Source organism: Silene latifolia, chromosome 9, assembly GCF_048544455.1.
Source record: "Silene latifolia isolate original U9 population chromosome 9, ASM4854445v1, whole genome shotgun sequence".
Lineage (NCBI taxonomy): Eukaryota > Viridiplantae > Streptophyta > Magnoliopsida > Caryophyllales > Caryophyllaceae > Silene > Silene latifolia.
In genome coordinates, this window is record NC_133534.1 from 65,915,689 (window position 1) to 65,932,400 (window position 16,712).

General features: G+C 38.4%; 1 protein-coding gene across 1 annotated transcript; it reads right to left on the minus strand.

Moving 5' to 3' along the window:
- Positions 1 to 1,502: 1,502 nt before the first annotated feature.
- LOC141599881 (inactive leucine-rich repeat receptor-like serine/threonine-protein kinase At1g60630) lies at positions 1,503 to 8,458 on the minus strand. The gene is made up of 2 exons (XM_074420012.1): positions 6,644 to 8,458; positions 1,503 to 2,352 (listed from the first exon to the last, which is right to left on the minus strand). The coding sequence occupies exons 1-2, from the start codon at positions 7,971 to 7,973 to the stop codon at positions 1,694 to 1,696; spliced, it is 1,989 nt and encodes a 662-aa protein (XP_074276113.1). The 5' UTR covers positions 7,974 to 8,458; the 3' UTR covers positions 1,503 to 1,693.
- Positions 8,459 to 16,712: the final 8,254 nt, after the last annotated feature.

Below are 16,712 nucleotides of genomic sequence, written 5' to 3' on the forward strand. Positions count from 1 at the left end.
ATAAAATATAGGAACATATCATCGCTTAAGAAGTTTGCAGCTAGGGTGCTCTGGTAGTGCTCCTTGAGGACACGTTGGAGAATATAATCCATCTTGTATAGAGGAAATTATAGAGCAATGAGGAAGAAACTATCAAAATTGGTATAAATATGATGTTATCTTAGGCTTAGTTTTAGCTTATTTTAATTCAAATTTGGAAAGGAATAGGAAAGAAACACGCCAATTTTGATTTTCTGCTGAGAAACCTCCTGGGGAAGAGGCGCATCAAATAGTGCGTCCTCTCTAGGGCGGTTTTTTACGCTGCAAGAAAGCGCGTTGACAGCCTGTCGTAGATTAGGTATAACTTTCTCTACAAGACTCGGATTAAGGTGATTTCGGTGGCGTTGGAAAGCTAAGAAGAAAATATAGAACTTTCTGTGACATAGGCCAGACCCAAAAAAGTTGTTATCACCTCGTAAAATGTGCCTAAAGGTCGGGTTGTTATTTTAGCTAAAATGAAATGCACATTTTGTAATGTAAACTTAAGTTTATCCCAAAGAAGTGAAATGAGAATCAAAATGAGATATATATTCCTAACATTTTATGTCATCCTAACCTTAGGTAGACAAGCACATTGCTTTTTGACTCATGATTGACGATTTTAGAAAATGGAAACGGTTTTTTACCCGGACTCCAAATGTACTCTAGTTACTGCCAAAACGATCGTAATGACACCTACATGACAATCAAGGAGTAGACAAGAGTGTACGAGTTACCTTTATTAACCGATTTACTAAACGTCATAAAATTGCGACATATGCTAAACATGCGGCTCAATCATCAGTGGGTGTTTGGCGGGAGGTGCAAAAACGAGGTGTCTACATATGGGCGGGTTCACCTCTAGGAATAAATTCTAGACAGGCTACGGACATTAAAGTTGGCGATAGGATTATTAACTGGATACTGTATATAAGGACTCTTGAAGATGGCCACCTACGCATTCTACAATTCCTGGCAACCATAGCAACTATCTAGAATTTGCGTAACAATTCTATCTTTAGAAGGGAAGGCTCACCCCCAGGGTTTTCTTCATGCGATATAATCCACTGGTGAGCTTGGCCTTAGCAGCTACAAAAGGAAACGATGAGGTTGTAGTTACGGGACTCGGTGAGAATCATGACGATATGGAATGAACAATGACATTGGTATGCTACGTAACGGAAGACCAGTTTTCGTTACTGGTGGGTTCAGTTCATGCCATATTGTAAGGGTAAAGGTTGACACGAGTTGGGAGAGGTCAGGTGCTGCTGCTTTTGGATGGGCCGCTTTTGATGAGTCCGGGGACCTATTTTTTGAAGGAAGCGTAAAGAGTGGCGCCGAATCGCCTTTACAAGCAGAGGCAAAATCTCTCTTTAGTTACATACTCGAAAGTCTTAGCAATCGATCCTTGCTTTTTTGGATTCGACCCTAGATAGTTTTGAAAGGCTTTAATAACACGACAATTTATTGAGTCTTATCAATTACTCAGCCAGCTAAGAAATATAGAAGGAATGAAACATAGTACACAAGTACACTAGGCAGGAATAAAAGCAGCTTTACATTCAAAATCTCTAATATTAGTACACCCTGAAAAATCTCTATCTTACCTATTTGAGGAGCTGAAAAAATCATAAATCATAATTCATGAATTATATGCTGTAAATCAATGACATGCTCAAATGCTTGATTGCTCTTCTCTTGGCAAGCTCTGAACAGTATCTGACCATCTACCCGGAGAATGGTCACTACTATTGTTGGACGAAATCTGTGCCTCCGCCCTGGTATCTCTGATCATCCTCAACACCTCCTTCATCTGAGGCCGATTATCGGGTACCACGCCGACACAAGTCATTGCTATGTTCAAAAGAGCACTCAATTTCTCCTCTGAAGTCTCATTTCCAGAACTCCCTTCTCCAGACTCTGTCTCCTCTTCTCTCACAGACCTGACCCACTTGGGAATGTCAGTCCCGTGTTCTTGGACGAGGTCTTGAAACGGCGTTTTTCCCGTCATTAGTTCTAATAAGAGGACTCCAAAGCTATACACATCAGCTAGTTGGGTTGGTAACTTTCTAGGGTCTCGGCATTCAGGGGCTCGGTAGAAAAGGGAGGCGGCACTTGGTTCTTCTGTTGATTCAGGATTTCTGAAAGACTGAAGACCATAGTCTGTTAGACAAGACTCGAAGTCTGATCCTAGGAGGACATTAGAGGACTTCAAGTTTCCGTGGACAAGTCCGAAGTTTTGATGAATGTATAGAAGTCCAGTTGCTAAGTCCTCGGCAATTTTGAGGCAAGAAGTCCAATGTAGTGGTTTTCCACCTCCAGAAGGTCTATTGCCTGATCCAAAATCACATCACAATTCATATCACAGAAACAATTTGAGATTCAAAAATTTTTGCCTATGTTACTCGGACTCGGTTAAAGGTAACCGGCACGGGTGCGTGTCCAAGCGTCAGATTCAGCTATATCATGGAAAAAAGAAAAAAAATAAAACCATTCTTTTGGTCGAAAATGAAATGCCCGAGTTTCCTACCTATGTCCGAGTGTTTGTCGTGCCACTCGACAATTTTAGGGGTTTTACATCAGGCTACCACGAAATGTCGGATAGTGCCTAATTGGGAAAGAACATTTATGTGCAGCACTCACATCTGTTTTCAAGTTTGAAATTTTTAAACAGCAGGTTATACTGAAAATCAGATATCTGGTTGAGAGAGACGGCTTCATATAACAACTTCATCGATCACAATGAGTGAGAAGATTACGCTAATACAAATCTAAAACCTCACAAGTCACAACGTATCTTAACATCAAGTAATTGTTAACATGTACGCTTACAAAACAGCTGGTTTCTGTACTCAATAATGTTGTGCAGGGTATTTCCTTCAAAACAAGGGTAGGTTTAGACATCATTTATCATCCCTAACCAGTTCTTGTTGGTTTTGTCATAAATTCAGCAATCAGTCATAACTCATACGTAACTCTAGAAGGCTTTCAGGTAAAAGTTGGACAACTTATCGTGTGCTCAAGTCCAAAACTCAAACAAAGATTTGTGCCCAATTGAGCATTAGACTGAGAATCAACTTAAAAATCGGTTGTTCTTGCTTTAGACAACTATTTTGGTCTAAAATAATAACACAGGATTTTGTAACTATTTTATAATCAAATGGGATTACTATTGAAAAGTAAATTACCATAAGCTATAACATTGACTGTACAATTATGATTATATTTAACCATAAAATTGTCGCATATGGGGTTCAAGCTTCAGAAGAGCCGTTGAATCAAGAATTTGCGGGAAAAAAAGTACATTATGTCTAAACAGAATACTAAATATGGGATTTTAAACTTATTTAATGAACTAGATAGTATTTTTGTTTAAGACCGACAAATATAGCAATGTGGGATGAATAACACAAAAGCATAATGCATCTAAAAATGTAAAAGATTTATCATGTGTCATATAGGTCGATATTTAACAGTCTCTTAAACTTAAAACTGAAAGTGTAAGGAAACAGCCGTAGAAAGATCCCAAATAGACTAAGGCCCTGTTCTTTTGGACTTAATTTCAGTTCTAATAAGTTCAGTTCAGTTTAGTTAAGTTCCATTAAGTTCAGTTCAGCTCCATTCAGTTCAGTTCAGTTCAGTTCAGTTTATATTAATTTATTTCAACATTAATATTATTATTCTTATTTTATATTCTTATTGATATTATTATTATTATTATATTAATGTATTTACTATTGTTATTGCTAATATTATTTTTTATTTTTTATTTATTAATAATTAATTCGTATTGTTTATATTATTATATTTATATTTATTATTTATTATTATCATTACCATTATCATTATTATTATTATTATATTATATTTATTATTTTATTATATATTCATTATTATTAATATTATTCATAACATATTTATTATTATTATTATATTAATAAGTTATTATATTATATTTATTATTTTATTAATATATTTATTATTATTAATATTATTAATCACATATTTATTATTATATTTAGTATTATTATATTAATAAGTTATTATATTAGACCTATTATTATTATATTATTTATGTTTTAGTTATTATCATTATTATATTATATTATCATTCATAATGGTATCATTTATATTATTAATATATTATTATTATTACTATATTTATTGTTATATTACTATTTTATTTTTTATATATCTTATTAGATTATTATTATTAGATTATATTAATATATTATTATTATTATATTATATTAATATATTATTATTCTTAATGAATAATACTATTATAATATTTATTATTATTATTGGTATTATTGTTGTTATAATATTTATTATTATTGGTATTATTATTAGTATAATCTTTTTATTATTTAGTTCAGTTCAGTTCAGATCAGATCAGTTCAGTTCAATTCAATTCAGTTCAGCTCCATTAAGTTCAGTTCAGTTCAGTTTAACTCTATTAAGTTCAGTTCAGTTCAGACAATTTTAGTCCAAAAGAACAGGGTCTAAGCAGCAAGTGGTGTTATGTGGTAAATATGGTGAGCTGGGTCTCAGCTAGTGTCTGTAACGAACTCCGAAAGAGGACATGTGTACTCCATTCGACAGCCACGTTGAATTCTGACTATATGTCAATCTACATAAGCAACGGTCTAGGTTAGTCAAACTACTTGAATCTAATGGTCCAGATTACAAGGTTTACGAATTTTCACTGACATGACATGGTGACATAAATTGCAATTGTGCAGGCCATGCAACATGCTACCTTTCATTAAATAATACCAACAAATTGATTTCACCAAACATTTACAACAAATAAATAATACGAATAGTACTCATTTTGTCAGATACTATAAAACACCAAAAGTTTATTTTAAAACGTTAAACAGAGTTTTTATTCGGCTGAAATTATCTGAATCGAGCTAAATTTAAGGAATTTAAAATGAAATGAATTAAACCAAACTGAATTTAATAGAGTAAAATATACCTAACTGAAGTTATAAAACTTGAAATTAAATCGCCTAAGAGCATGAGTAATAGAGAGGATGGTATGATCGTCTTATTTGTTCTGTCACACTCTTATTTTTTGACATATCACTTTTTCTATGACCCACCTTCATTTTAACTATGTTTATTCTCCTTTCTATATTTTTGTCCACAATAGAGAGGATCCTCTTATCCATCCTCTACCCATTTATGCACATTATAACTTCTTAGAAAAGAAAAAAATAAAGGAAAATAATATCATATGGAAAAATATTATTAGATATTTGGCACAAGGGCCAATGCTATACTTCCTCTATAAAATAGAGGAAGTATAGAACATCGTCTTGCTAAGAGGATGTTCCATACATCTCCACAATAGAGAGAACCTAGTGTTAAGAGGAGGCTATCCACAATATTGTGGTGCTCCAAGCTTAACATTAATTAACATGAAAAAGACAATTCATTGTAACAACACAAATTCTTGTTTGTGACGGTATATATCCGTCACTCTTGAGTGACGGATACCATTTTACCTCACAAAGTACCCACTTTTTCTCTCTCTGCTACACTATTCATGTGGTCCCCTTTCTCCACAAACCCATTTTGTTACCATTTTATCTCACAAAATATCCGCCACAAATGGTAACCCGTCACAAGGGAGACCAATTGTTATAACAAAACTGAAAAAGATAATAGGAGTGACAATAAACAAAAAAAGAGAGCCCACAAAAAGGGCGACAATAGCCGCAACAAACAAACAAAGGGGGTCAGTTGGAAATTTCTAGCTCATTTTGTGAATAGAGTTGTCTTTCGTTATCGTACATACGCTTTTCCGTTCACCACTTCACCTCATTATAGTTCTCAATTAAAAACTCATAACCCAACTTTTAATTTTTTTTTTTCTTTTTTTTTTTTTTGGTAACGAGCTAACCCGCAGCCGCTACCTTTGGTGCGCACTGGATAAACCCTCGGGTATACGTAATAGCCTGCAAACTACGTATACTAGGTAAGCAACCCGAGGGTGACATGCTCGAAGTCTATTAGACATGGACTCAGGGCAAGAATGCTCCACAAGATTTTGCTCTTGGTGAGGCTTGAACTTGGATCTCCTAAAAATTTCACCCAAATTTTAACCACTAGACTCCACACTTGCGGGCCCAACTTTTAATTTTAATATACTGAAATCTCCCATTTCTCAGCACTACTGTTGAGTATGTCTCACAAAATCTAACGGAATATTTAATATGGACATATTTTTATAACGTGTCAAATAAATACATAAAAGAAAAATAAAATACTCCCTTATATTCTCCATTTTTTTCCTTATTTTTTTAAACGAATTATTTAGGTTTTTTTTCCTATTTCCTTTTTTCGGTTTATTTGTGTGATTCAAATTCGATTTCTTATTTCTTGTACAAAAAGGAAAGGAGAAGAAAATGGTGTAAGAGGAAATATGTTCATTTCTAAGCTTAAAACGGTTCAAACATGCTTATATGGGATGAATAGGACAATGTGTTATGGTATTTGACCTGTAATGTTTTTTTTTTTTTTTTTTTTTTTTTTTTGGTAAAAGTATTTGACCCGTAATGTTAAGAGGGAGAAAAGTAGCTAAAAATTGAAAGGTGAAGAAAGAAAAAGATACCGTGAATGAGAGAGAAGAGGCTGCCATTAGGAAAGTAATCAAAAACCAACAGACGTTCTTCCTTAGCTTGAAAATAAGCTCTTAACGGAACAAGATTAGGATGATTCAACCTTCCTAAAACCTCAACTTGACTCCTAAATTCCTCTACTTTAGGATACCTTGCATCTTTCAATCTCTTAACAGTCACTATATACCCTGATTCCATCACCGCTTTATATGTACTTCCAATTGTACCCCTTCCTAATGTCTCTGCTGATGCTTTCAATAAATCCTCTAAACTGTAACTCATCACTTGATCTCCTATAAACACTAATTTCCCCAGCTTCTCTCCTTCCCATGAAAACCCCCCTCTTCCTCCTCCTCCTCCGCCTCCGCCCCTGCCGCTTGAGGGCTCCCCTTTTTCCCTCTCGTGTCGCTCCACTGCCGCTGTCTCCGCCTGTGGCACCTCTTTATCCACTGTTGTATTGCTACTTCTATTTCTCTTATGTAAACGTAACACAAGTAGTAATAGACATGCTACCAGTAAGATTAGAACTAAAACCCCGCCACAAATCGCGGCTATCAGGATTTTCGCTTTGCGTGACAGTCGTCTATGGTGGTGTTGATGTGTGGGGAGGAGAGACAATGCTGGGCTCATTGCTGGCGCATTCGGGTTACATTCTAGCCCGATCTGCGGCCCACATAAATTCACATTTGCACTAAATGAAGACTTGTTGAACTGCATCAATGCTGAAGTTTTGGGGATTTCACCGGATAACAAATTATTTGACAAATTCAGAAATTTTAAACTAGTTTGATTTATTGCTGGGATTTGACCTACAAATTTGTTACTATCTAAATACAAGACGTAAAGCCTCTGTAAATGAGCGAGAGATGGTGGGATCTCACCGGAAAGACTGTTACCAGAAAGAACAATGATTTTGAGACGGTGAAGAGAAGTTAATGATGCAGGAAACTTGCCGCTCAATAAATTGTTGTTAAGATAGAGTGATTTGAGGTTAACTAGCTTGGACATGGTGTTGGGTATTTGACCTGACAAATTATTTAGTTTAAAGCTGAGTACTCTAAGCTGATCGAGGCGGGCGAGGGTATTTCCGTCAATGTGGCCGGTTAGACCATAGTTTTCGACAACTAGTTTTGTTACCCGTCCTAGCATACACTCCTTCACCCCTTCCCACGTGCAGGGGTCGGTCCCTTGCCGCCATGATAGCTTGTTTTGCGGATCAATGGCGGTTTTTAATGCTAACAATGCGGCCGAGTCTGGGTTTTCAACTTCACCCATTGATGTTATGAATAAGATGTAGAATACAAGAATAGTTATTGGCGCCATTGTTAGGTGATTGGATTTGTGGTACGAGTAATGGGTGTCAATATTTTAATGAGGTTGATTTTGGAGAAGATTTAGTTGCCATTTTTTGATGAGCTAGTGCTACTAGTGTCACTAGGAAGTGACATTGAAGCTTCAGACAAGCTACAAAGTGTAGAAGTTTGTGAAATAAATGGGACCTATTTTTGGGGGTATTAGCATTTAAGCAAAAATAAGAGACAAATCATTATCAATTGAAAATGAATGAATGAATGAAACTAGTGAGAGAGAGGTGAATGAATGATGGTCACTTGAGATTGTGTGCATTATTATTATAGAGTTTAAACTACCAGTTGGTAGCAGAGGTTGGATAGTGTAAATTTGTAAAATCCAAGATGAAATTAGTTAATCAATGAATAGAAGCAGAGAAGAAGTAAAGGAGAGGAGAGATGAGTTGAGGGAGGATTCAGGATTGTGGTTGTGGATTTCTACTCTTTTTCAATTCACTCACTCACGAGTGAGTAGTGATGATTGATAACTGAGTCTGGTTGGAAAAAGTAGGTATAGGTAATTCCCCAATTCTTATTTCAGACCAAGGTATCCGTCTTATTAATAAGACGGATACCATATTCTCTCACAAAATACCCATTTAGGGTGAGTGGAGAAGCACATGGGAGGTCCCACCTTTGTCCCCTCTACCCATTTCCTCTCACACAACGACCCGTCTTAAAATCCAACCCGTTTTAAGCAAGACTTACCGTAGGTAATTAACACTTCCCCATCTACGTGTTTTCTTTAATTTCTAGCCTTTTTTCCCCTAGTAGATGTACACCTGTATGAATGTATGATGCATACGGACATACGGTGGAACTACTGGAATTAGGGATGTTCACCGAACCGCAAAACCGATAAACCGTCTATTTTTAAGGTTCGATTAATCGAATTGTTTCGACAAAGCGGTTCTTTGAACCGAACCGTTAACTTTATTATGGAAAAAGTTCGGTTAAGGTTCGCAATTTTAAATAACCGGTTAACCGCGAACCGAACCGTTTCACAAAAAAGTAAGCAAAAAATTAAAATATTATATAAAAAACTGTTCGTTCGATTAATTTTCTTAGTGTATCCAAATTTAAAATTTCTTAAATTGATTAATGCTAAAGTTTAGCTTATTAACTTTATTGTTGGGTATAATATATAATGAAAATTTTAATTAAACTATTAGAAAAAATTCCCAAAAATTAACGAAAACTGAAAAAAAAAAAAAGTAATATAGAACGATTATCGGTTAACCGGTAACCGAACCGCTAATAACCGTTTAAAGTGGTTAACCGAACCGTTTATAACCGTTTCTAACGGTGCGGTTTAGGTTCGGAGTTTTGCCGAACCGAACCGTGTGCGAACCGAATTAAATTAGAGGTTCGGTGAACCGAACCGCGAATGAACACCCCTAAGTGGAATAGGGGTGATAACGAACCGAGCTCAAAGTCGTGGGTCCTCCAATGTCCTACTGAAGTAGTCGAAACAATTATGCTGGAGTATCACTATGCTCCATGGTGACGAGTTTTTGAGATTGAATCACCCCAAGATTAGCTAGCCAATCCTCACACGCATTTGCTTTCCTATAAATATGATGTACCTCGTCAAGCTTCAATATCGCAGGCTTGAGCTCGAGCTGTATATGAGAAGATGGCCACGAGCTCGTGAGTTCTCGGACTATGGCTCGACTCTCAACTAGTTTATGACAGTTTCGGCTTTGTTATTCACCAGAGACCGAGCTATGCCTAGGCCAACTGGGCTATGGCACGAGCAAGCTCTAAAAGAAAAACTAATAAACATGTTGTGAATTGAACAGTGTTCTGGCACATTGGCAAGCCTAGTAACATGTTATGCTAGAGTCCTTGATATGACACGTTTCTTTTCAATTTTAGGTACGGAAAATTCACATGGTACTCCTAAATTTTGCCACTTTGCGCATGGTACCCAATATTTTATGTTTTTGTAGATGATACCTTTCATATTTGATTTTCATGCACATGGCCTTTTTGTCGCTACATAAAATTTCAAATACACATAACTTCTACACCGGATTTGGACCTGCCAATTTTTTGTTCTTAATTGATTACCTTGTCAAATCTACGATTTGAGAAAAAAAAAATTGTCGTCTGCCATTTTCTAGGGTTTTCTTTTTACGAAAATGTAACACCCACTTCTTACCCGGCCAAGGTAATTGGGAGATGTTACCATCTCGGTTTCCCGAGGCAGTGAAATCGGAAAGGTGTCGCGGACGAGGTTACGTCGATGCTTAATGCCCACAGTACCAGCACGGTCCACAACATGATCGCCATAAACATCATAATCAAAGACCCGAGAACAAGCAGGACAAGGCCTAGACACCGTGAGTAACGGAACACCCAGTCGATGACTAAGCACACTACGGTAGGTCCTTCCATTCATCGTCTGCCCCAACTCAGAAACAGGAAATACACGCAACTAATTGGAGGTGTGAGCACCCTGTTGAGACATCCATAATGCCACTTATCGCGGAGTCAAGGAGAAAACAGAGTCCGATGTAGTAGCAACCTTCGCGAAATATATATCTACCAATTTTTTCATAAGTTTAGGAGCAGCGATTTCACTAGGATTGCATAGAAGACCAGGACACATTGTCTCATTAAAAACGCGCAAGCATCATCAAAAGTAGAGCCAGCAACAATGATACCAGAAGGATGTATGAGTTTAGCCTACAACTCCACAGACTTAAAAGGGGATGCCAGAAAGGCATAATGTAGGACATCCCCAGCAGCATAAACCCTGAGTCCACTAAAATGAAAAGGGAAGGTGGCAAGCTGGCACTACCAATCACCAAAACTACTCTCGGACGCAGTGACAATATGTTCCAAGCTATAACGAAGTGTCGTATAAAAAGAAAGCTAGGCCAACCCAAAGACACGTGGGGAACTTTAGACACCTAGTATATGTGAAATCCACAACAAGCACCAGATGATTTTAGGACTACAACATATTTCGGAAACCGCTACGTTTGATCGACAGTTTGTATAACTGCGCGTCGGAAAGCTCAAGAACGTTTTCGAAAATGAAAAACTTGTTAAAACATTTCAAAAAATACCTGAAGTGTTTTATGCACGACGACGGGGTCGCAATGACACTAATTAAAGTCAAAACCGACATCGGACCAAAAACCGACTCAAAATTCAAATCCCGACTAAACACAAAATCCAACCCGAGTCAAACACAAAGTACCCACCCTAAATAACACCCAGACACAAGCTTACATGGCTAAGCAAACACAATCAACCACAAAACACATCCTTACCTAGGATAGAACAAAACACAATTTCCAAATTTCCGAAAAGGATATGACAACCCATTGTATCGCCCACATACTCGCGCCTCAATGGGTGACCTATATGGCCACGTCGCCCAAAATACACAACACCACACATTCCTCTGTAAATATCCCTCAAACACCCTCCTTTACAACCAAGCGAGAGTACGCCCCTTCTTGCTCCCTTAAAATTCTAGACCTCGACTTTTAAAGTCAAAAACCGACGCGTGTTTTTGACTTACTGATTGAAAACATGAGCCTTACACGTTGTTTGGTACCGTCATCGTGCATTAAAAACACTTGACTTACCACTTCGACCAACTACACCCACACTAAAGTAAAGCAACACTCCACATTTACAAAACAGTTTTTTAAAGCGAGCTTTTCGACTCACAAGTTTTACACTTTGTAGATTTCTCGTCAAGCAACTGATCATGTAAGTATGAGGGTGTAATTAATCCTCTTATTTCATGTTCTTTTACTGCATGCATAACACGATTCAAAACTTGGAAAGATCGAGCGAAAACCGAGTTTTGGTCTGAACCGAGTTTTGGCCTGAGACAAAGGCTGGTTGCCTTGCCCAGGGGCTCCCGCCTCATATGGCTTCTCACGCCAGAACTCAACATGTTTGAGTTCATCATTCCTTATACTTTATTTCATTTTTCTTTCTTTTCTTAAAACGGTTCCATATACCATGTCGGTTTAATCCCGAGTATGATGATAAGTACCGACTAATTACAAGGCAATGAACTTAATATAATTAGTTCATATCAAACACTTTGCATTTTATTTAATTTTATTTTATCTTATTTTTCTCTTTGTCTAAACCATATTGCATGTCACCCTTGGCTAACATAAGTGCCATGTTGATTTATTTCGAGTACGGTGATGAAGCGGTTGAGCAAATACATTTTATGTGTTTATTTACAAAACTATTCATGCATGTTAAGCTTGCAAATCCAAACCCGACAACGAGTATACAACGAGTATCATCAACATAACGACGAATACTCCGAGTCACATTCTACACTTTAATACAAAAGCGGTCTTAACGACCTTTTCAACAAAAGCGGGCTTCAATGCCCTTTTTATAACGGTTTTCATAACCTTTTAAGCAACCAGCATGAGAGGCTCCTTTGACCGCCATATGGCTCGCGGCCCAAGGACCCTTATGTTCCCCAGTTTTCAAATCTGGGCAAACCATGTTACATCGCCAATGGGCTCGCGCTCCAAAGGGGCTGCCTGGGACTATTCTGTTTCGTCTTCAGCACTTGTTTAGGACAATATTGATTTCGGTTAACTCGAATACATGACTTCTCAGATTGACGAGTTTATACTTTATATTTCACATTTCAAACATATTTTTTCAAACCAATGGATAGTGTTAAGCACCTAAACCTAACTTGGTAAATGGATGTTTAATTTCCGTCTTTGCATGCAAATAAACTCTTAAATCCAACTCGACATCAATTACTTGATATTTGGATAAATAACCGACATATAAAATCTCACATGTTAGGTTTAATCTTATGGATGCGCATTCATGCATTAAACCCGTTTTATCAACTTTTACACTTAACTAACCAAGATCGATTGGTAGAGGCCGCTACCGCGGGCGGGATTGAGTGTTCGACTAAAGAGCTTCCTAATACGTGCCCTCACCTCTTACTCTGAACCTTTGGATAGTGGATGTCCTTATTCAGGGCGTACGAGAGTCATTCTAGCGATAGGATGCTAAAAGAGGGACGAGGTATAAAGTGGATTTGAACGGTTTCCAGACATCCTATAATTGCTTGGCGGAGACTACGAACATCTCTACATCATTTTTGAGACCTTCATCGAGACGAAATCGACCGATCTAAAGCGATCTGGTCAAGAGCATTTCTATGTCCCCTAACATGGCTCTCGGACTGCTGCATGTCCACAGATTGGCGTGTAGATGGCCTATGTCCACAGATTGGCGACTCTATTGGGGAAAACAAGGACACTTGTGTCTTTGTGATCCCCAGATGGTGAAACTCGAACGAGGTCTTGGTTGAAGTGCATTATTTAATATTACGGTCATAAGTCGGGTTCCTTGTCTGGCCCACAACCTAACCTTTATCGACCAATTGGCTCGTCTCATCGACGTGAGTTTTTTCATCCTCGCGTTTTGAATCCCGATTGCTTCAAGCATACCATTGACGTCACACATTTATGTTTTGTCAAAGAGCATTCACTTCCTACTTGAACGAGGCTAGCGTACCAACCTTACACATTTTGTTTGGATGACATCCTCTCGAAAATCGGGGATTGATTGCTTGGTGTGTAACCACCCTTTTTAAGCCAAAATCCGTGTCAGCATTATGCATAATATGATGAACTCTGAGTGCTTACGTGATATGTAATCATAAGTTCTTCCGTGTCATTTCTAAATTTTGCAAAAAAAACAAAAGTGGCATTAGAGTAATTCCCAAAATACCAACACAGGACACGTCATGATCGCCATAAACATCACTATCAAAGGCCCGAGAACAAGCAGGACAACGCCTAGACACCGTGAATAACGGAACACCCAGTCAATGGCTAATCAAACTACGGTAGGTCCTTCCATTCATCGTCTGCTCCAACCCAGAAATAATGACTGCACGCAACCAATTAGAGGTGTGAGCATCGTGCTGAGACTTCCATAGTGCCACATGCCGTAGAGTCGAGGCGAAAACAGAGTCCGACGTAGCAGCAACCTTCGCAAAATATATATCTGCCAATTTTTTCATAAGTTAACGAGCAGCGATTTCACTAGAATTGCATAGAAGATCAGAACATGTGGTCTCATTAAAACGCGCAGAGCATCATCAAAAGTAGGGCCAGCAACAATGATACCAGAAGGACGTAGAAGCTTAGCCTACAACTCCGCATACTGCAAAGGAGATGCCAGAAAGGCATAATGCAGGACATCTCGAACAACATATACTCCGAGCCCGCCAAAATGAAAAGGGAAGGTGGCAGGTCGCCACTACCAATCACCAAAACTAGGCCCGGACGCAGTGACAATACGTTCCAAGCTAGAACGAAGTACCGCATAAAAAGCAAGTTGAGCCGACCCAAAGACACGTGGGGAACAACTAACAAGTGCGCAAGGCAAAGTAAAGTTGAGAAATACCAGTACAAGATCGAAGCAGAAGCAACTTGCACTGTGGATCATCAATCCTCACGACAAAATCCATAAGATCTATGGTGCTAGTCACTCTCTTCACCACAAGATCGCTGTCGAAAACAGGGTACACACTGACAAGACCACCCAGAACTGTAACACCATGAAAAGTCCTAGCAAGAGGAGGGAAAACACAAAGAAGACGACTCCTGGGTTTTCTGTAGGCCACAAAATCTCGGTCTTATCAACATTAAGATGAAAGCTAAATCGAGGACCATCTTTCATATTCAGATCTAAGATCTTCCCTACCACCAAGGTGTCCCCATCAACGGTGTCATCATCTAAGTACCAAGCCTGCAGACTCAGGTCAAAAGAGTCTCTGATCTTGCACACCAAAGCAAAAAACAGATGGACAAAGGATCACCCTACTGAACCCCCTGACAAGACTCCGCCCATCGGGATAGGACCGGGTGGTGATGGCGAACTTCCCATAACATGGTCACACGATCAACTAAGTTGAAAGCATTCCGGAAGTCGACCAACAACATAGAAAGACAACGTCACCACCACGAGCCTCAACAAACCGATTCAAGGCATGCAGAATAGCCTCTCCTCCACGGCTCCACCGGATACCTCGATCTTAAACTGAAGACCAACAAAATAACCAGATAAAGAAGGGTCGACCAAAAAAAGCACCAACCTTAGAGACAAGACGCCTTCAAATAATGCCAAGAGTGATAGGACGTATACTACCACCTGATTTAACAAGCGGCGTGATTGGAGCACTATCAATGTACTTGGCCTGAGCCTGCAGACATCGGCCCTCAAGGAAAAGATTAACCACCCGAGTAATAGAGGCGATCAAATCATCTGAAATAGGAACATCAGCTCCGCCCAAACAATCCACAAGATACTGAGCACCGAACCCATCCCTCCCACATAACGTGCCACGCGGGAAACTCTGAATCATATCCAAAACAACGGCCATAGGGGCATCAATGGGATGGTGATCAACCGGCAAAGGCGGCAAGGTGAGAGATGAGGCAATTAGGTTCTTATCTCGCATAGCCGCAAAAGTGGCATCAGAGTAACGAGCAATGCCTGATGAAGAAATCACCCGAACAGCAACAGTGTAGTGACCATCACAAATCTTCCTCCGACATTTCCGGAGGTTAAGCTCGCTCAAATAAAGGTCCCCTTCCACAATAAAAAAAAAAGGAGAAATCATAGCTAAGGTCTCCCGCACAAGCTATAAACTGTCACCAGGCACTGTGGACACAGGGGGCCTACGGGGGCGCTTGGGACAAGCGTTTGCATTTGTGGAGTCGCCAACAATTTTTATGGAAAATTGGAACCATTCGAATACCTCATGCCATGTCAAGACACAAAGTAGTGACATGAACACTAAGAACTCGTTACCCTTAGCATTCTATGTCTAGAATGACTCTCGTGGATACCAATGAACACGGATGTTCACAGAGATCTGGAGTAAGGGGTGAGGGTACGTATTAGGAAGTCTTTTTACTGAACACCTAATCCCGCCCGCCTCGATAGCGGCCTCTACTAATGATTAGGGAAATCGTTCGTACTTGATATGTTGTCGACTATATGCATGCAATGCAACATCCAACGTTTTAATCCTAGCATGTGAAGTAAACTAAGTCGGTGAACAAATAATTAGCATTCATTAATGTCAAAGTAGGGATTAGGATTAATTACATGTGAAAAACAAGCAAATAAACCATACATGATAATAAATAAATAACGATAATTAAAATTACAATAAATTACAATGATTTAATGATTTACGTCAAAAATATACTTAAGACGGATAATTTGAAGAAAAGAAAGGAAAATAAATTAGGTTAGAAATATAGACAGATTAAGGGTGATAATACGGTTAATAGTTGATTAATTACGTAAATAAGGGATAGGTCAAAGCAAGAACGGAGTTCAGGGACAGAACTCATCCCGGAACAGACGCAGCAATGCTGCGTCTCATGGAAGAGGCGCAGTGGTCACTGCGTCTGTTCCTGGGTTGAGTTCTGGCTGTGAAGTCAGAACCGCGGGTTCATTGGTAATTTTAATGATTGATTATTAATATTTGACTCCAGTAAAAGTGATTTAGCGTATTATTAACATGTGAAATTGTCATAAAAGCGGTAAACCCGAGTAAAACGGGTTTAAAACGAATAAAAAATGAATTAAAACGAATTAAATACGAGTTAGGTTTAAAATATAGAGATGGAGACGAATTTGAAAGATGTAATAAACTGAAAGTAAG